A 22,218-nucleotide genomic window follows, 5' to 3' on the forward strand; every position below is an offset into this window, starting at 1 on the left:
AAAAAAATGAGACAGCAAAAAATGAGAATGGGGAGGGAAAGAGATATACTAACAGAAGAAAAGAAAAAAAGATGCCTACATGTTAGAAAGAGGTTCTATCGCAATCTGCATCTTATTTCCCTTCAGTGACAATTATATCTTAAATTTGAATAGGACTTTAAAAGTTTTTCAAAGCATTTTCATATCTATTATTGCCAGTCTGTCCTCTTTCATTCCAAAAAGAAGCATGAAAGGTACAAATAACAGGGCTTCGTTTGACAATGAAGTACTGGTAGGCTAAGAACTCAATCTTCTCAGGGGGTCAACATGTTATAAGCTTTCTAATTTGTAAAATGTATAATTATAAAATATGACAAATACAAAAAATTTTTAAGTTTGATTTCCTTACCTGAAATTGGCATGCACATTTCAAACCATCTCCATCTTCTTTACAGACTCCTCCATATTTACACGATGATTCATCACAAACTCTTACATCAGACTCCCTCACATTTAATTCTGCAAGAAAGGAAAAAATTGTTTTATATGTATATATTTGGCTTTTTTTAAATCCAGATGTTCATAAACAAAAGAGCAAAGCCTTGAAATGTGTTGGGCATCCCATTCACAAGTATAACAATTAGACAATACACAAAAAGCAAGTTCTATAGAATGCAAAATGTTCAGTACACCCCAGAGAAGCTTAATGACATGTCAAAAAGACACCCACCCCAAACTTGAAATTTCAGGATTTAACATAATCCCCAAAGGTAAATCTATGGAATATTTCTATTTTGGCTGCCAACTCCTTACAATAATCTTCTTACTATTGTTTTAATATTTTAGATTATTTTTCTAGTGAGTAACTTATTTTAAATGATAACAAATAAAAACAATTAGAAACAATCTTCTCTTGGTAGTGAAAATAAATTTAAATGATCATTCTAGACAAATTAACAATTTTAACTATGAATTATGAAGTGAACTTGGATTTTGTAATATGTATATATACGTATGTATATATAGAGAGAGAACATTTATGTATACAGAAGAGATTAAAAATCTTCATATACTTAAAACTTAAATGCCTGATTTAAATTTGCTTTACCACAGGAAGCAAGTCAAATCAAAATCACACATCATTCTATGATGATTTTATTCCTGCTCCAATACTGTCAGTCCTGCACTGAAAGCATCATATTAAGCTTTCTCTGAAAGCAAATAAATTGCTTCAGGGTTAGTGCTAAGTTGCCAATCACATGGAATTGGGTGAAAATCTCTACAATGCCATTTTCATATCCTCCTATTAGGAATTTGAGCCACAACAACAAATGCACTTCTGCAAAGAAAAAAACAAATGATTTTGTTGTTGCTGTTGTTGTTTTAAATCCCACTACAGTTGTGATAACATGGATCTGGGAGCAGGGAGGCCCAAGTTCACCTGAGACTACTGGTCAGCAGCTGAGTAACTCAGAAAAGTACAAGGTCTCCTGCATTCTAGGTCTTCATGAAGGTCTGGCAAACATTTCACGGAGTACCCCCAAGATATCCCCCACCCATGGTTATTTTCTATTTCTAGATTTCAAAGTAGGACTCAAGGAATGGGTCAAGTAGAGTCCAGTGTCTAGGGACATCTACCTTAGTGACATTTCATTGACCTCACTGATTCACTGGTTCTCACTGCTCTGCAATGGCGTCTTGGGTCTGACACTCCTAGGAACTGACAATCAAGTACCTAAATACACAAGGAATTGACCGGCAACCATAGTCATGTGTGAACCAACCACCCTGAACCAAGCACTACACTAGAGTAAGCACAATTTACCTAACTGTGGGTTGCGAGGGTTTTTTTGTTTTGTTTCTTTTTCTTAAATGGATCTCAAGTGCACAGAATTGGATTACTCTAAGTTCAAGCATCTGCACTTAAAATAAGAGCTAGCTTATACAGCTGTTTTGTTATTCTGTTTCACAAACCATTCTAGGTACAGGAGATGCTTTCTTAATTTCTTCTGGCTCTGGCTATGAAAGTGTTAGGCCCTTGGTCCTCCTCTCCCAATACTTGCTCATTGTCCTGTTTCCCTCTTGACCATGTGCTTTAGCTATTGAGGCTCCTGAGGCTCCATCCTAAGCATAGGGGTTTTTTTCCTATCTACTCACACTCCTGCTAGGAATTTAAACAAGATCCAGTTCCAAACACTATCAAATAAACAGCTTCAGACTCAAGGAAAGTAACTAAATATTAATTAAAGATCTACCCTAGAAAAGAGCATAAAAGTGCATAATATCTTTGCTCAACTACAGATTTAACCAAGTTCAAAGGCCACAGAAATAAGAATTGCACAATTTAACAAATAAAACTTAGTGTATTAACTCTTCTTTCCTTCCTTTAGAGGCCTAAAATTCACACTGAGTTCAATTACAATCTATAACACAATTAGATATAAAAGAAAAAACAAGAATAACTGAAGTTTTTAATATTGTCTCTGAGTCAAGATGGAGCTTAATCATAGGTTGCTACCTTAGCTTAAGATTCTTTTGAGTTATAATATGTTCTTCATGCTTTTATTTCACAGTATAGTGGATTGCATGCTAGAGAGGACCCAAACCATCCCTGCCACTAAGATTCACACATTTAGTGACCTCTCAAGATGGCCAGGCAAATGTTTGCCTGAAGGACTAAGGAATATTTTAGGAGAATGATCTTCCTCACCAAAGTGAAGCAGAAAAGCTTGGTCCAATAAACAAAGTCTTGAACAGAGGCAGGGATCTGAGGCACATTGTGGCATCTATCTATCACTTAGACTGCTCGCCCAGATCAGACCCAAGAGCTCATCATGACATAGACAGATGGGCTACAATAAGAAATTAAAGAATGTCTTGTCTGAAGTGACAAGACATAAAGACCTCTGCTTTGATGCTTACATGACAAGTTATAACAGAAGTGAGACACACGGGGGGCTGGGACCCACAACCGAGCCTGAGTATCTACAGCATACGTGGCAAAACACAAGGCCAAGAAGAAAAGTAGTGTCAGGCAAAGAGTTCCAATGCTGATAGCTGGAAGGACATGCCAATGCATACCTGTAGGGGCAGCAAACATCACACGAAGGAAAGAACAGCTGCGACGTGACAGAGGCCCAGGGAAACACCCTTTGGTGACACTAAAGAAGGGAGGCATTTATGAGGGAGCTAGAGATCTGCTATGGTTTGAATGTGTCCCCCAACAGCACATGCGTTGGAACCTAATTCCTCAGGGCAGCCTAGTGGGAGGTGTCTAACTCATGGGGAGGGAGCCACATGAATGAATAATGCCTTTCTGAAAGAAATGGACTAGCTATGTCAGAAATTAAATCCCTTTTCTTTTTTCTGCACATGCTCACATGCCTGTCTGCTTTCTACCATGAGGTAGTACAAGGCCCTCACCAAATGAAATAGCCAGATTTCTCAGCCTTTAGAACCATGAGCCAAAATAAACATTTTCTTTATAAATATACACAATCTCACGTATTCTGATATAGCAACAGAAATGGACTAAGACAAGGTACTATTATCAATAAGAGTAAAAGTTATGAAATTCTGATTACTCTGGCTACTAGTTATATCTTATTTTATGTCTATCTTGCAATCAAATACTGTTATTTTCATGTGTTCATGTGTTAAATATGATTAATTGATCAGAAAGAATTTATTAAGCATCTACTATGTACCTAATTACTATGCTAAGAATTTGGAATACACAGGAAAATATATAACAGGAGGCTTATGATCCTGCTACCATATGGAACAATTAGTGATGATTTCAATATAGTGAATAATTAAGGGGATAAATGGGTAGTACTGTCTATAATTTCTCTAGGAGTTTCAAGAAGTTGAGGATAAAAAGGGATTTGAAGCATAGGGTGCAGAGACAGAAAAGGCGAGAACTTGCATTGACTTGAAATTTTAACAAGGTTTTTTTTTTTTTCTGATAATAAAACATAGATAATTATAAAGAACTTAGAAAAGATGTTTAAAAAGAAAATCATCTTAATTGCCCACAACATGTAATATTAAGATAGAAAAGAGAATTTTTTTAATGTACAAAAATTATGTAAGTGAAAGTAGAGACAAAGTAATTTAATAGTATGCAAAAATAGTATTAATGCTGTGGTTCTCAAACCATGTTCCTTGGGAAAACTGTTGTCCTAGACTAGGATGTAAACTTCATTAAAATCAAGAGTTTTATTTGCTCATTTGCAATAAGAAAAAAGCAATGGATTATATATGAATACACATCCAGTATAGCTCCACGTAATGTATAACCACAAGAATGGGAAGTTATGCTCCATGTATGTATAATATATCAAAATACACTCTGCTGTCATGTATAACTAAAAAGAACAAATAAATTGATTTTTTTAAAGCATTGGAAAAAAATGGTCTCATTTCAAGGAAGTTTTTATTTCACTTTTATTTCTTAAACCTTCAACAGCTGATAATACCTCTTTACCAGCTATCAATAAAATGTTCAACAAATAAAGAATGTTTCAGAAAAATTCCAACAGTTTTATAAGAACAAGGTCATGAATATACATCTTAAATTCTTAAGTTGTTTTATACTTGTGGCCACCACTAATTACCTTCCTCTTTTTTTTTTTTTTTTTTTGGGTGCTGGAGATTTAACCCAGGAGCACTTCACCACTGAGCTATATCCCCAGCACTTTTTGATTTTTTTTAATTTGAGACAAGGTCTCATCAAGTTGCTTAGGGCTTTGATAAATTGCTGAGGATAAACTTCAACTTGTGATCCTCCTATTGTGAGCCAGGATTACAGGCAGGCACAACCACACCCCACTATTCACCTCCCTTGAATCTAAGCTCCCCATCTTTCTGAGTAAGGAAACCCAGCTAACTAATCTGTACTTCTCAGCCTCCCTAACTCTGTGCCACAGCTCATATATAAGCAGTGTCCCATCCTCTTTCATTCTTCATTTTTTTTCCTGACAGAACATACCTACATGCTAAGATTGGAATAGATGGAAGGTAGAGATCAAGATGATAGGTTCAGGAAGACAGGAGAGCAAGAGGGTAGGAGAAGAATCATGGAATCACCATACCTACTGTGGACTCAATCCTCCAATTATTGTTGTAGGAAATAAATGAATGATAACATAAGACAATAAAGCCATCATCGTATAAGCCACTGTTGGTCAGGCTGCCCTGATGTGGTGAAACACAATCCACTTATAATAATCACACAGATTTAATTAAGACAAACATTTCTAAGCAAGAGTTGACAGAATTTATGCTACATTGAAATCCACATTTATGAATTCATCAAGAGACTTCCTGGTACTCTGCCTCCCAACAACTGTGAGAACCAATACCTTAGCTCAAACTCACTACAGAAGAAATCTATTCAGGGATCATCTTCTGAATGTTTCAAGTATTCTGTACAATACCAGGCATCCAGAGGGCACTCTGCTATCTGTCCATGATGACAATTACATACCTGTCTTCTACAGCCAAAAACAGAAATTCAGCAAAATGGACAAGCCATTTCTAAGACCCTCAAAAGTCAATTCTCCAAATAGAAATATTTTACACAAAGAAGCACCCAGAAGAGTGAAAACAAAAATATTTTGCTCTGGTTGCAAAATCGGTCCATCAAGCAATTCTCAAAATGCAAAATTTGTCTTAAATTTAATTAACATTTTAAAGCTGGGAAACAATGCACACTAGGGGAAGGAACCCTGCTGACTGAACCTGAGCTCCCAAAATTCCCAAGGTTTGGCACCACTCACTGGGTTCAGGATGCCATTCAAACTAACACCCAGCAGCCCTCCAGCATGGTATGACTTTCTACCACCTTTCCAGTACACAGAAGGTGGTTCTGTTTAGCTGACACTAACTCAGAGCCAAAAGAGAAAAGACATGTTACAAGAGAATGCAGGGCTTCTCAATCTGAGCACCATAGACATTTGGGGTCAGATAATTCTTTGTCGCAGGTATTCTCTTTGTGCACTAGAGAATTTTGAACATCCCTGGCCTATACCCTGGCCTCTACCCACTAGCTAACACAGTAGGACCACACCAGCTGTGACAAACAAAAATGTCTCCAGACATTACATTATCAACTGGATCACCTCCAGTTGAGAACCACTGCAAAAACTGAAACCAAAGGCTTCATATGTTTGATGCCCTAAGACAATCATTATAAGGAAAGAGTCAAATAAGAAGCAATTTGCAAAATCTCAGCATATTTCTACAGCTATTTTTCATTTCAGTGGTGGTATCTAAATATACTGACTTCAAGTTTATGTCAAGCCAAGGTTCAAAGTAGAGGCCCCAGCTATAATGATGCCTTAACTGCAAATAAGCCTGGCTTCCTCTCTCTCTCTTCCTATCAAGACCTCATGGTCAACAAGGACCTCCTATTCTAAAGGTCCAACACTTTTTTAAGTCTTTAAACTTTTCCTTTTATAGATTTTCCAACTCTCTTCTTGCTCTTTCTATAGTAGAAGACATTCAATAATACGCCCCCCCCCCAACACACACACACACTCTGACTTCTTATTAGCTCATTCCTTTTTCCTCTCCTACTGGTCCAGTCCCTGACTAAAAACTCTTAGAGGTTGTCTCCAGTTTAATCAACTCTTTTTTTTTTTTTACTATTTATTTTTTAGTTTTAGGTGGACACAATATCTAATTTTATTTTTATGTGGTGCCAAGAATCGAACCCAGTGCCTCATGCATGCTAAGCGAGCTACCACTTGAGCCACATCCCCAGCCCTGTTTAAGCAACTCTTGAGATTAACCAAAGTGTGCCACCCACAGACAAATGTTTCCAGCACAAGGAATCCTCACTCTCTAGAACAACCATGAGCACTTTAACTCCAACCAGGGTTAACTGTTCTTGAGCTTCAATCTAAGTCATACAGCCTAGTTATACACCCTGTATCTGTTGCCATAATTACATGATGTCAACATCTCATAAAGAGTGAAAATAAATTGTTTCTATGAAAACTAAAACTGAAGACTTGGAAAAGGTGAGCTGCTTTAAAGAAAACTACAGTTAAATTTAGAAATCTTCATTTAGAAGTCTTCAAGTTCATTTTTTTAAAAGATCAAAACTGGAATTTGTAAATCAATGCCAAATGTGTTTTAGCTCAGTGGTAGAGCACTTGCCTAGCACATGTGAAGCACTGGGTTTGATCCTCAACACCACATAAAAATAAATAAATAAAATAAAGGTATTGTGTCCATCTACTACAACTAAAAATATATTTTTTTTAAAAAATGTATTTTAAGGGCTGTGAATATGGCTCAGTGGAAGAGTGCTTGCTAGCATGCATAAGGCTCTGAGTTTGATCCTCATTACTAGGAGGAAAATATATGTACATGTACATTTTTGTTCAAAAAAGAGGAAACAATTCAAGAAATAATTCTGCGCCCTCTTTCAAAATATAATTTATTAGATAACTACTTATGCCTGGCACAGTGGTGCACACCTATAATCCCAGCTGCTCTGGAGGCTGTTGCAGAAGGATTAAGGGTTCAAAGCCAACCTCAGCAATTTATCAAGGCCCTAAGCCTATCTCTAAATAAAGTGTGAAAAAGGGCTAGAGATGTGGCCAGTGTAGTTAAGCGCCTCTGGGTTCAATTCCAGGTACCCCCCCAAAGAAAGTTTATTTTTAAATCAAAATAAAATGCCACATGCATTTATAAATCATTTTTGTGACTCCCCACTTAACTTTCTCAACCAACTATCAAGAATCTTAAGGGCCAGGCATGGTGGCACACACCTATAATCCCAGAGGCTTGGGAGGCCAAGGCAGGAGGATTTCGAGTTCAAAGTCACCCTCAGCAACTTAGTGAGGTCCTGAGCAACTTGTCAAGACCTTGATTCAAAATAAAATACAAAATAGGGCTGGGGATGTGGCTCAGAGGGCGAGTGCCCCTGAGTTCAATCCCCAATAACCACCCCCCCACAGAAAAAAATAATCTATAGAACCATGACAAGAGGGCTCCTACTGTACATAAAATGTTCTGCCCTCAGCTGCCCATCATGCCATCAACCCATCTTTGTGCTCTCACCGCATTCTCATGCACCCACTACTTCAAGTATTTAACCTGGCTTCCCCACTCTTATTAAAGCCACGTCATCTGCTTTTGCCAGTGCTGTTTCTAGTCTCCAGAGCACTGCTAGGGAAAATCCTATAAATTAATACTCTCTAATGTGGAAATCACCTCTAGTTGACTTCTTACTGTCTCCACATAAGACATATTTTTTTACTTTGTTCTTAAATACAAAATTTCAATGAGTTTATACTCACTGCCTAGATATTAAAAATTTCTGGGGAGCCATCCCCTTTTCAGAAAAGGACACCAATCTAATCCAACAGGACCAATGCTGAATGATTCCACACCCAAAACAAGCCCAGCTCATTCCTGAACTTGTATCCAATCAGACAAACCAATTCTATGATCTCTATACTAAAAACAGCAAAAATATTTTAAATATTTAAACATTTACAATATCCCTCACCAGGAAATGGTGTGGTATAGCCATGGAATATTATACAGAAAGTTAAAGATATGTATCATGACATATAATATTATGAAGATATTAGTGTTAAAAATGAAGACAAAAACATAAAACTATATACATACCTGCAATTAGACTTAAAAAACACATGTAAGAAAATCCAGCCCCGAAAAAACAAAAATGGAAACAGCAACTGTATAAATACCAGTTGAACAGCAGGTGATTTTTTTCCTCTTTTCGAGTTTATATGTTGGTTATTATTTTTAATGGAGGGGGTGTGATTTCAAATCACTGCTGAGACACTGTTATGTAACACATGCTAGGTCTTCACCTTTTAGGTAATCACTTTCCCTTAGTATTATAATGTTTTAAGGATATAATGTACTTAGAATATGTATGATGCATAACAAAGGATCACTTTCTTTTCCTCATTTATGACTACAACTCCCAACCAATCTGAAGAGAAGCTTTAAGGACAAGAATCACTGAAAATATAATTTGGGGTAAAACGAAGCAATAGATGTTATAAATATTGGCTTCAAGTTCCAGCAAATCAAAGAATTAAAAATTAAATTTTCTTGAGCTGGGGTATAACTCAGATGCATGAGGCTCTGGGTTCAATTCCCAGCACACACAAATTAAATTTTCTTTAACTTGTTGATTAAATTAACCATATTATAGTATTTACCTTCTATAAAGATGTGAGGGAGAAAATAAACTTTATTTAATATTTCATGATACAAAATCACAAGCAGTTTACATTAATATTAAAAGCATCAACAGCAGTGGTAACTAAAAATTCTCAGCTATATTTAAGGAAAGAAATTTTACATACACCACACAATTATGTGACTCTGATATTTTTTATTCCACTCTACGTGCTACTGCCAAACTACCCTTTGTTAAACAACACTTTGATCCTGTCAATCCTCCACCCCCACACCTGCTTTCCCTGCTGCCTACACTTCAATTCTAAATGCCTTGTCAGGATGCTTCAGGCAAGGTGACAGAGAGGACAGCTACTGCAGGATCAGATGCAAGAACAGACCTGGATCCCAGATGGAGTATTAAAGGCACCCAGGATGGTTCCAGGCATCTCCAGTCCTAGGGAAAGCCCCAGGAAACAGTAATCATCTCTCCTTCCCTCCCTCTGGTTCGGAATCTCAGGTTCTAACACTAGCTTAGCAAACCTGTAACATGTTTCCTTCTCAATAGATCAATACTGAATCTCTTATGTTATTAAAAATAATCACAAAAAATCCATTTTCTGATATGATACATTGAGATTTTTAAAAGGCAGTATTTTTTATAATATACAACATGAACTTTTTAATGCCCATAAAAAATCTGAAAGATAAATAGATGGATAGATATCTCACAGGGAATGTAGCTCAGTGGTAGAGCATTTGCCAAGCATGATTAAGGCCCTGGTTTCATTTCATTATTATCATTTGCAGTACTTTTCCCCAGTACTGCAAATGATAATAATAATTTGAACTTTTCTTCATTATTCTGTATTTTTCTGAATTCATTTTTATGATGATCTTGTAGTACTTTTAAAATTAGATAAACAATTACATGCTGTAGCATGTAAGAAGCTTCAAAGTACTATGCTAAGAAAAGAAGTCAGGCACAAAAAGTCCACACATTTTCTGATTCTATTTATATAAAATGCCCAGAAGAGGTAAAGCTTTAGACAGCAGTCTCTACATGATTTCCAAGGGTTAGGGAAGAGGGGTAGGACTGATGGTCAGTAGTGACAAGAGATTCTTTCTGGAGTGATGGAAATGTTCTGTAATTAGATAGCACATAGTGATGACAGTTGTGCAAGAGAATGAATGTACCAAAATCAATGAATTATACTTTAAAATGATGAATTTTACACTATGTGAATTATCTCAACTAAAAATATTTTTTTAAAAAAATCAGACAAAACAATCACACTATTTATATTTAGGTAAAATTTAACAACAAATAAAGAAGCTTTATAATTTTGTGTTGAAGAGGCTACCCTGGTTCTCTCACTTACCATCTGTGTAACCTTAATAATTTACCACTTCTGGGTCCATAGTAACAATACTTCTCTCATAATACTAATAGAGGATCAAATGAAAATATGAAGGTATTTAGAGCAGTCTGTGACATATAATAAGTGCTACAATAAGTGTTGGCTACTGTTTTTTTTTTTTTATTAGCATCAGTGTTGGAAAAAGGTGTTGAAAAACGAGTACTTGAACCCACTGTGAGTGTACATATTGGCAAACCTCTCATGTGACCATATGTATTGCAATTTTAGTTATCTTTATCCTTTTACCCAACTGTTCTATTTCTAAGAAATGATGATGAAGATAAAAGGAAAAAATACCAAAAAATATATACAAGACTGTATATATTTTCATAACAGCAAAGGAAAAACAGGAAACCAACCTAAGTGTCCATGTGTTAGGAAGTAATTAAACAAATTATTGATAAAATATTACACAGATATTAAAGTGTAGAAATACATGTAGGAATATGAAATGGAGAGAAGACTAAGACCCACAGTGAAAGTGAACAAAGGTTATTAAATTATACATACATGTTTACATATATATTTTAGGATTTTGCAAGTACATTCAACAGGCTTCCTTAATCAACCATTTTTAAAAATTAATAAATGTACCTAAACAAAAGAAGAATGCCTTTTAGGGAGGAAAGAAGAGAAGGAATGGGATTGTACTGGGAATTGGAATAGAGAAAACTACGCTGTATGCATTTTATGAATATGTCAAAATAAACTCCACTATTATGTGTTAACTATAATGCACTAAACATTTTTTTAAATTTTTTTAAAAAGAAAAAAAGGGCTGGGGCTGTAGCTCAGTGGCAGAGCGCTTGCCTAAGCACATGTAAGGCACTGGGTTCAACCCTTACCACAACATAAAAATAAATAAATAAAGCAAAGCATACTATCCATCTACAACTATTAAAAAAAAAAAAAAAGAATGCCTTCACTTCTATTTCTAACCACTTTTCCTTAGTGTCTGCAAGACTAATAGAACAGGGCCAGAACTCAAGAAACTCACCCACAGAGACAAAAGACCATAAAACAACTGGCAAATTGGCACTGGAGAACTTTTTCCTAGAGTAAAAATTGGTGTAATAATCTCTCAACAGACCACATAAATTAAATGACGCTCATACAAAATAGCATTGAGAAACCGTAAAAGATTTCTTCCTCTTTGGCTGAAACTACCAAAAATCAAACTTAAAAAGACATTATTAGTACAACCTTAAGCCCCAGCAAACTGTAGTAGTAGAGTTAAAAAAGAAAGAAAAAATGCCTAGATTTAATTAAATCGTAATTTAGGAAGTGCTTATGCTTAAACTTAAAGAAGCAAATAATAAAAGGTAATACTATCATCAGTACTATCTAAAAATTTTTCTCAAACCACTTTAAAGAGGTAGGCAGTAGAGAAGCTATGAAAAATGAACAGACACTAAATAAATAAATAAATGGACAGATGTAAGACTGAGCTGACTTGTGAACAAAAGAGAATCTAAAGATATCAATTAGGCTGTGAACAACAAAATTGTTAACAGGAACATCAGCAGTTTAGTTTCACTTGCAAACAATATTAGATGAAAACTGATACAGCAAAATAAACTGAACTTCAAAATCCCAAAAGAAGATGTAACCTCTAACAGTAGGTCCAGTACAAGTAGAAAAAAAAAAAAATCAAAGCAAACAACTAATATTTTTTAAGAAAGCAAAATTTTTCTGTTATCAAATGAATTTCAGCATAAACATTAAGAGATTACAGAATAATAATCTGAGCCACTTGGGAAACTGAGGGCTGAAGGATCACAAGTTCAAGGCCACCCTGGCTAGGTCCTTTAGCAACTCTGTCTCAAAATAAAAAATAAAAAGAGCTCAGGATGCAGCTCAGTGGTAGCATACCAAAGGATTCAATCCCTAGTACCACAAAAGAAAGAAAAAGAGACACATTACAGAAGAAAATGGCAATTATAGATTGTTTTATATTTTTCCATATTCCTCAATTTTTCTACATAGATTATATACTGGTCTTTTAACAAAAAAAAAAAAAAGAAGAAGAAGAAGAAGAAAAAAAAAGTGTATGTTCCCACACACACACTTTTTTTCAACCACAGAGAAGAATGAATATTTCCTTAAAAAGTGAGAGAAATGGATTGTGGTTGAAAATATAATACCTTCCCAAAGTTTCTGAAGGCAGAATAGAATGTTAAGAGCTTGACAACCTTAACTGACTTTTGAAAAAATGATGGGGCAACTGATCCATGGAAAATATATGACACTTTTTAAAAATAAATGGACTTGAAGAGTAACAAAGGATTTACAATAAATGAAGTCACCTAATAAAAGTATACACTAGGAGGATTTTAAGATTTAAACAGAATTTTAAAATACATGAAAAGTATGCCAAGTTCCTCATACCTCATTTCTCCCATGAGAGAAGCTAATAATAGAATTAATAAAGGAATAATGAAAATAGTTCTGTTAAAACAATGTTTCTAACGATGTGAAAAAGGAGGGAGGAAGAATAAATGCTTGAAGTGACCTAACCCAGCTTAAAAGAAATGGAGCTTTAAATTCCATTAAAGAACCACAGAAGAGCCAGCCATGGTGGTGTTTGCCTACAATCCCAACAACTCAGGAGGCTGAGGCAGAAGAACCACAAGTTCAGGGCCCGCCTCAGCAACTTAGTGAGGCCCTGTCTCAAAATTAAAAATAAAAAGGAGCCTGGCAGTAGAGCACACCTATAATCTCAGTGGCTTGGGAGGCTAAGGCAGGACGATTGCAAGTTCAAAACCAGCCTTAGCAACTTAGCGAGACAGTCTCTAAACAAAATATAAAAAGGGTTGGGGATGTGGTTCAGTGTTTAAGCGCCCCTGGGTTCAATCCCTGGTACCAAAAATAAAAATATAAAGGGCTAGGGATGTAGCTCAGTGGTTAAGCAGCAAACTGGTTAAATCTCCAGTACCTCAAACCCCCCAAAAATGCAGTACCCCCAAAAAATAAGGGAAATTAATAGCAAATATGAATTTAAATAAAAATGGATGGTTATAATTTTGGAAGACAGTAGCAAATGTTGGTGAGGCTATAGAAGAGAGACCACACATACATGACTGGTGAAAATATAATATGGTGCCACCATCCTGAAAAACAATCAAGCAGTTCTGCAAAATGCTCAAGTTACCATGTGACCCAGAAATTCTACTCCAAGGTGTATTACCCAAGAAAAAAAAAATAAACAAACCTTCTAGCTTTATTGGCTCTTAGTTGACTTAAAAATCATTTTTGGAGGTCACACAGCTGAGCAATATATTATTACTCTCCCACTAGCTTTGCTGTAGATAACACCTCTGCATGTGGGTTATGATGATAATGGTTGCCTAGGCTACTTCCCAGGGACATCAAGGCTGCTTTTGCTGAAGACATACCTCTTCCTTTGGGCCTGCAGATATCCAACAGGATGACTAGACAAGAGAAACAGGCCTGGCATTTCTGTCTTCATACTGTGTCTGTCTCCTTTGTGGCCCAGGCTTTAGATGCCTACAGCCACCATGACCAGAAACAGAAGACCATAAAAGAAGGGAAAACAGGTGGCACCTGAGTTCCTAGAGGATAACTATTCCTAAAACAGGCATAAATAATCCTCCCCTTTATCAGCCTATCTCCATCCTGGTTATTCTTACCCCATATCTGTAACTCCTTAACTCCCTAGAGTTGAGAAGCTGTTTTGCAAGCACTATTGCTTCTCCTTTCTTTGGCTACTACTGAATAAAGCTCTTTCTTCTCCTCTCACTTGTCACTCTCTGGAGTCACTGGCCTTATCAAGCAGCAGCCAAATTGGACTTTTTCTTGGTTTCAGGTATATACATACCCAAGAGAACTGAAAACGTATGTCCATACAAAAATTTGTATATGACTGTTCAGAGCAGCACCATCTATAATAGCCAAAAAGTGCAACAACGCAAATGAAATAAAATTCGATATTATCCACACAATGGATTATTATTCAGAAAAAGAACAGAGTGCAATGGAAGTTACAAATATAGGCAGGAAAGGAGTTCAGACAGGTAAGGACAAGGCACTACAGAAATAAGGATTTGTATGAACTTGGCAACTATGAATAACAGGAATGAGAGAAGGAATGTTCATTTACTCCAAACAGGCTCTCCATTCCAAATTAAGAGCATCACAGTTCACCCAATCTATACAGCAGCAGAGGCTAAGGCAGAAAAAAAGTGAAGGAAACATATCAGTTGGATGAGGGCCATCAGAGTAAAGAAGTGGTGACTCTAGTTCATTCTGGCTATGTGGAAAGAGCACCTAAAGCTTCTGGAAAGTCCAAGTTTACAAGAGAAAGCAGAAATCCAGTCTTTAAAGTGAAACCTCTATTTTTTTTTCTTTTTCTTTTCTTTTCTTTTTGGTACTGGGGATTGAACCCAGAGGCACCACTGAGCCATATCCCCAGGCCCTTTGTATTTTTTGAGACAGAGTTTCCCTAAGTTGCTTAGGGCCTCACTAAATTGCTGAGGCTGTCCCAGAACTTGCAACCTTCCTGTCTTAACCTCCTTAATCGCTGGGATTACAGGAGCCCCAGTTCTGTAGATTTTTTTCTGTAGATTTTTAATGGTTAACAACCAATGCAACTTTTTCAAACACTGCCTAGGCCAACAGTTCTCTTAATTTTCCCCATGTTATTATTTTTCACCATGCTTCCAGTTCCTTCACAGTTCCATCTTCCCCAATTACAGACTATTTCTAAAATCACAATGTCCAACCCTTTAAAAGCCTACCTTGCTCTGGAGAACAAATGCCAAACTTTCACATTAGCCTTAAAAGCCCTTCCACTAATGGTGGCAACTTGTACTGCATCTCCTGCCTTCATTCCTGCCCCCTCGCCCCAGGGCAATATTCCCAAAATACTGTCTTCACTTTCCCACCTTCAAAACTTGCCATTTCCTCGGCCTAGAATACCCTTCCCAACTCTTCTCAGTTGCTATGTTCATTCTGTCTTTAATCCATCCCACAAATAAATATCCAATGGGCAATTAACTGTGCCAGACACTATGCTACACACTGTCTATACAACACTACACCAAACAGGCAAAAATCCCCACCTTCAAGGAGCTATATAAAGGAAACAGATAATAAGTTAAGACAAAAGCATGAAGGAAGATTAAGATGGGAGAGAAGACGGAATGAGAGGTGCAAAAAGTTGCATTTTTTTATTGCTTTTTTTATTTTTTAGTTATAGTTGGACACAATCCTTTTATTTATTTTTATGTGGTACTGAGGATCAAACCCCAGGGCCCTGCATGTGCTAGGCAAGTGCTCTACCACTGAGCCACAACCTCAGTCCCCAAAAAATTGCAATTTTAAGGCATCATTTTGAAGGTGACATTAGAGCAAAGACTGAAGATGAAGGGATAAATAACTGGAACAAGAAAGTCCCAGGCAAAAGAAATATCAACAACAAAGGCCTCAGAGGCAAAAGTGTTTCAAGCTAACATTCAACTCTGTCTTAAAACCCAACTCAAGTGCCACTTACTCTGGGAAACTACTTTTAATTTCTAGAATCAGAATTATTCATTTCCCCAACCCTGTATCTGTTCCTTCCTTCAGGCACCTTGTACAGTGGAAACCCTCCTTTTGAGCATAAAGAATGATCATGATCAATCAAAAGTCAGTTAAAGCAGAAAATTATTCACAAACAATACATATTTTAACCATTTTAACTTCAAATATACACCTTTTCTTTGAGCATGAGTATGTAGATAAACTACTCTGATAATCCATTGTCTATGATGTCCCTTGCCTTTAAGTAAAACAGGGACTTAGAAATAATTGAAATGTTTTCTGGGAAATTCATTTAAAAACTGACAGAGCTCTCTCACAGTTTAAGTTTTCTTGATCACAAATGCAATTCGCTCAAAGGCAGTTCTTTCAGCACCATGCCTTCATCAAGTCTTTCCAAAGCATTTCATAAAAATAACTTTGTATCCATATTTCTTGATTTGTGTAATATTTATTAAGTTATACTCACAAGTACCAGTGGCATACATAAGTTTGAATATATATAACTAACTCTTAGAGAACAGAAAAATCAAATGATACACATGCCAACTACAGCAAACCTACCAATTTGAGCCTCTGTATAATAGTTGTGGGTATTACCTAATATGGTTTACCAAGGAAATGATTAAACCAAGATGTCAAATCAAACCCAACAAAGGATTTGAATAGATACTTCTTCAAACAAGATATACAAAGGCCAATAAGCACATGAATATTTGCTTAACATCATTAGTCGCTAAGGAAATGCAAATCAAAATCACAGTAGTACACAACTTCATACCCATTAGAATGGCTATACCAAAAAAAAAAAAAAGCAAGCATAGAATGTGAAGAAACGGAACCCTCAGACATTAATGATGGGAAGCATAAAATGCTTTGGCAATTACTCAAAAATGTTAAACAGAGTTACCATGTGACCCATCAATTCTACTCTTGTACACCTAAGAGAACTGAAAACATAAGTCTACACAAAACTTGTATATAAATGTTACAGCAGCATTATTCATAATTAAAAAGTAAAAACAACTCAAATATCCATTAATGGAGCAATGGATACACAAAATATGGTACAGCCATACAGCAGAATATTATTGTCATAAAAAGTAATGAAGTTCTAATACACGCTACCATATGGATGAACACTAAAAACATTATGGTAAGTGAAAGAAATAGACACAAAAGACAACACATTGTCTTTATCCAAAATAGGAAAATCCATAGAAACACAAGGTAAATTAGTAGCAGCCAGAGGACAGAGAAAAGTAGAAATGTAGAGTGACTGTTGACAGGCATTGGGATTCTTTTGGGGGTGAAGAAAATGTTATGGAATTAGTGTCTAACTTTGTGAATATACTAAAAACCACTAAACTGTACACCTTTAAAGAAATTTAAATGCTACTAGTGTTCAATAAATGATTGTTAGTGGAGAGAAGGCAGGCCCAGGCGTACTACTAAGCAGACATTTCCACCAGAACACATTTGTTAGAGGCCAACTACCTCTGTCAGACTCTGGCCCTGGAGGACAGAGATGCCTCACATATATTTACCTTACCACCTAGTGTATCATAGTAAATCAAAGTTCACTAAATTAATTAATATCCAGGACTCTAGAAGAAACGTGTCCTGATCCAGATTCCACAATTAGAAAAACTCACTTTTTTATCCCCCAAAATTCTAAATTCCCACTAAAATGGCACTTCTCTTAATCTGACATTTATTCTATCCATATACCACAAGCCATTCTTACCATCATATAACAATCCAGAGGGCCCATGTTTAACTGCTGTGACATTTTTTTGAAATATTTTTTATTTGTAGATGAATACAAAAACTTTATTTTTTATGCGGTGCTGAGGATCAAACCCAGTGCCTCACTCATGCTAGGCAAGCACTCTACCACTGAGCCACAACCCCAGCTCCACTTCTGTGACATTTTTAAAACCTAGTTCAAATTCTCTACCTTATGTCTATCACCAAATGCTATTTATTGGGCTCTTCATGTGTTCTTCTGCCGCTTTAGCATATTCCCTAAGATAGAAATGCCTCATATGTTTCATCTCAAACACCCTAAAGAAAAAAAAAAATTTCTAAATTAAAAAATCACTTATTCATGTTAGAAGTGGGAAAAAAAATCACACATTTTGGGTTACCTGGTCTCCTGAGCTCAATCATAAATGTCATGGGTGCCAAACTTTTTTTCTTTGAATGAATAAAGTACTTTCTCATATGTTAGAATTTGAAAGGAAAATAAAAAGATAAAAAAAATCAAAGGTAATAACCAATAAGCCTGTCCAGAATGAGTGGCATACTGAGGCAAGAAAACAACAAAAAAGGGCTATTTAGAGCAAGAAGACATAAACAAAGGACCCACTGCTTAGGGAAGATGTCGTAATATCAAAAGACAAAAGGACAATGCAGACCCATTCAGCTTCTTTGCTTGTCTTCATGAAGGAGCCTGATCTTCAAACTGGAAAGGTTAGAATTTTAACAAAAGGGAGCTAACATCTAAGATGAGTAGCTTGGATAGTGGACAGAAACGGAATATAAAACTAGTTCAAAAGTATCTACTTTCTGATCAAATTTAACACTGCACAATACTTAAAAAACTTTCACATCCGACAAAAAAAAATTACTCTAACCAGTAGTTATTTAAGCTACCTTGACAAGGCAGCAGGAGTCAGAAATGAAAAGAATGCATCCTCAATCTTCAAAAAACGGGACATGTAAATTCAGAAAAGCATCTATGGGTTTTCTTGCCACATATTAGCTAAAAAATTCTAGAATGAGTAAATAACAAGTCTTTGAATACAGTTTATGGAAAGCCACCACGGGGACCTTTACACTAAGGCAAGCTCCACACCTTTGCTTTTTGATAGGATTACTAAAATGGAGAAAAAAAAAAAAAGATGATACAGACATTTACACAACTGATTCCAACAAGACAATCTGACCAAATCTTTTAATGAGTGTATGATAAACAAAATGGAAAATGTTGAACAGCGGTAGCTGGAAAATCTGTTGAACTCAACCAAGAGGATTTATAGCTGGTTGAACATATCAGTGACTCATGCATCAACATCAACCAACTTTATAGGCAGTCTCCAGTAAACATCACAGGGTTCCACCCTTTCCCACAATCTACATAACTTCTGTTAATTTAATTAAAAAATTAATAAAGTCATAGACCTGCTCTTCACTTTGTACATGCCTCAAAGCTTAGTGGCCCAACATACACAGTCAGACAGAATAAAGCTCCAGAAGAGTCATGGTGGGCTGAAGTGGTGATCCAAAAGCAAAAATGAAAGTCCATAGAAGTCAGGGCCAGCATTTAGATTTTAAAACTCAAATACATGAATAAGTATATAACATCATTAAAAGACCTACACACAATCTTCAATTGCATTAACAGATGCTTATATCCAGACTGTCTCAAATAGTTCTCAAGTTCATCAATTAAAAAACACACGTATTTCCATATGAGTTTTTCCCAGTCTTCATCCTTTAACAGTTACAAAAAGAATCTATAAATTTCATTTAGTTAATACTTTAGCTTCAGACCTAGAGTCATTCAAGTGTCTCTTAGGACTAGAAAACGTTTTATTTGATCAGTCTAATTTATTGACATTTTTATCAGTCACAAATATTCCTTGAAAGAAGGCTCTGATATTATTAAATCGAAGTCTCTCTTATAATAAAAGAAACCAAAAACAAAAAAATTAAATAACCTGCCCCAAGTTACCCAGCTGCTTTTTACCAATGGCCATGACTCCTAGATCCCATGCCCTTTTCCCCACATCATGTGGGTTTCCAGTTCTCTATTTCCTTTTTAAAAACAACCTCTGCATTAAAGAGTTAGAAGGCATACAGAAAAGAAAAAAAAAAAAAGAAAATCAACCAATACACACCATATTTTGTTAAAGACAACTTTGCTTAGCAAAAACAAATAACCATAGCATATTAGTCTGTAAAATATTTTGACATGTGTGATCACTTGCAAGTTTGATAACCAATATTTGTTTTTTTCTAAAAAGGCACTCTAATATACAAATTGCTTTTATTCTTAAATAAAGTATGCTTACTTATTAAAGCCCTATCTCATATCCCACTTACCATTAGAAAAAGTTATTTCATGGATGGAAAGGCTTTTAACGGACATGCCATTGTTAACTGTTCTCAAACCCCATCCCCCCCTCATAAAACATACCATGTGAAATTATTAAAAGGTTTTAGGCCTTCAAACATAAAAGGCAGGCCAAAACCTTAGCCCTGGGCTGAGACCCCTCTCTTGCTCCTTCATCAGCCCTCCCCTCTACCCCAAAACAATGCCTCTTCAGAGCCAGAAGGTACAAAGGTTGTCTGGCAGGCTAGCCAGCAGATTCCTGGTGGCCTCCTGTCCATCCTTCTTCCCCCTTTCCCTGGGTTTAAAGACTAGTGGTGGTTTGAGAACTGACAAAAGGACAAGTTAGTAAGCATTATCTTATAATTAGTAGTATCTACTAGGCCAGCCTCAGGACCAACCCACCCACCCCCACCCCGGAAGAGACCTGGATGCCTTTCCTTGCCCCAGGCCTGAATCCTTGGGTTCCTCTGGGACCCCTTTAGAAAGGAAGAGGAAACTTAAATGCCCCGTACCCTCCTCCCCGGTGTCATCCATTAAAGCCCCAGCAAGCTCTTTGTTTCCAACAGCTGTGGGAGGGCAGGCGGCCTTGGAGAGAGGGGAGAGGTCATTCCCTAGCTCCCCTGGCTGCCAATCTCTGGGCTCTCCCTCTGGCAAAACACAGAGACACAGGCACATCACCCTCTCCTTTTTGCACAACCATCTTAATAACCCAGGGGGCACTCTCTGAGGCCTAAATTACCTGTTTTTATACTCAAACCCCACACAAGATGACTCCCTGGCCCCCTCCCTCTGTAAACGGGGTTCACTCTAGGACTCCTATCCCTCCTCCTCAATGCAAACGCCAGGGGGACTACCTGAGCCCCAGGCTTCATCCACACACAACACACAAAAACACGGGTCACTTTCTGAGCCCTGGGTCTTTCCCCACATCCAAAGACCTGGGGACACTTCAAGACCCCATCCCACCTCTGAACCCGAAGGTGTCTCACACACTCTTTCTACCGCCACCCGCGCCCTCGGGCCACCCGTTCCATTTCCTACAACGAGCCGGAGACCGCGGGGCACTCCTCTGCCCCTGCGCCTCGCCCCCAGCCCCTCACCATCTCCACCACAGCGCTCTCCCACAGACGCCAGCCTGGGGCCGGCCGCCCTCCCCGGAGCCTTCACAACACAAACACGCGCTCCCGCGAGCACACCCACGACCACGCCGGGAGCCCCGGCCGCCCGCCCCGCGGGGTCCAGCCCCGCAGGCTCGCCAGGAGCGGGGCCGCCCTCGCCCAGCCACCCGACATCCACGGACGCACGCAGGCCACTCCCCGTCCCCAACGCCGGTTCCCAAGCCAGCACCGCGCGCTCGCGCCCTGCCCTCCGCCCTCGCGCCAGGGTCTTTCCCAGCCCCGCCGCGAGAACCCGGAACGGGGCGACGGCGGAGGGAGGGGCCCCGGGGCGGGCTCCGGCCGGTCCTACCTGAGCAGTTGATGCTCTTGCCTTTGCCACCGGGACAGTCCCCGCCGCCGCCGCTGCCGCCACCCGGGGGCTGGTTGGACGCGCGGCTGCCGGGCAGGGAGAAGGCGAAGAGCAGAAGCACCGACGTGTAGCAGCAGAAGGCGAGCGGGGGCGCGGCAGCCAGCCGGAGCGGCCCCTCAGCGGACGCGGCGCCCATGGCTGGCGCCCCTGGACGGCGGGAAGTGCAGGGAGCTGCAGGCCGGGGGCATCCAGCCGCGCGCCCAGAGCCCCGCCGCCGCCTCTCTCTGCCTCCTAGCAGCCGCGCCGCTGCACCCGGGAGCAGCCCCTCGGCATCCCCGCCCCACACGCAGCGCCCGCCAGGCCCCGGCCCGCAGCGCTCGGGACGAAGTCGGTGGGTCCCGGCGCGTGCGAGGGTCGCGGGCGCGCGAGGGAGCGCGCAAGGGTGCGAGCCCGCGTGGGGGAGATCGAGACTGGGGGCGCGAGCGGGCGCGCGCGCGGTGGGCGGGGGTCGCGGGGCGG

The 22,218-nt window shown here is 38.5% G+C and overlaps 1 protein-coding gene across 2 annotated transcripts in view; it reads right to left on the bottom strand.

Annotated features, from left to right (window-relative positions):
• Tmeff1 (transmembrane protein with EGF like and two follistatin like domains 1) overlaps window positions 1-21,910 on the bottom strand; it is a 104,331-nt gene extending 82,421 nt beyond the window's left edge. The window contains exons 1-2 of one of the 2 annotated variants that reach the window (XM_046457395.2): window positions 21,700-21,910; window positions 389-498 (exon numbers count right to left, since the gene is read on the bottom strand). In XM_046457395.2, coding sequence (XP_046313351.1) covers window positions 389-498; window positions 21,700-21,895 — 306 coding nt within the window. In that variant the 5' untranslated portion in view covers window positions 21,896-21,910. Of the gene's footprint in view, window positions 1-388; window positions 499-20,744; window positions 20,923-21,699 lie in introns of those variants that run through there. The other variant, XM_058578049.1, reaches the window with a different exon arrangement.
• Window positions 21,911-22,218: the final 308 nt, after the last annotated feature.

This window comes from Marmota monax, unplaced genomic scaffold, assembly GCF_021218885.2.
Source record: "Marmota monax isolate L192 unplaced genomic scaffold, Marmota_monax_Labrador192_F-V1.1 WCK01_AAM20220418_F8-fsc00069, whole genome shotgun sequence".
NCBI classification, from domain to species: domain Eukaryota; kingdom Metazoa; phylum Chordata; class Mammalia; order Rodentia; family Sciuridae; genus Marmota; species Marmota monax.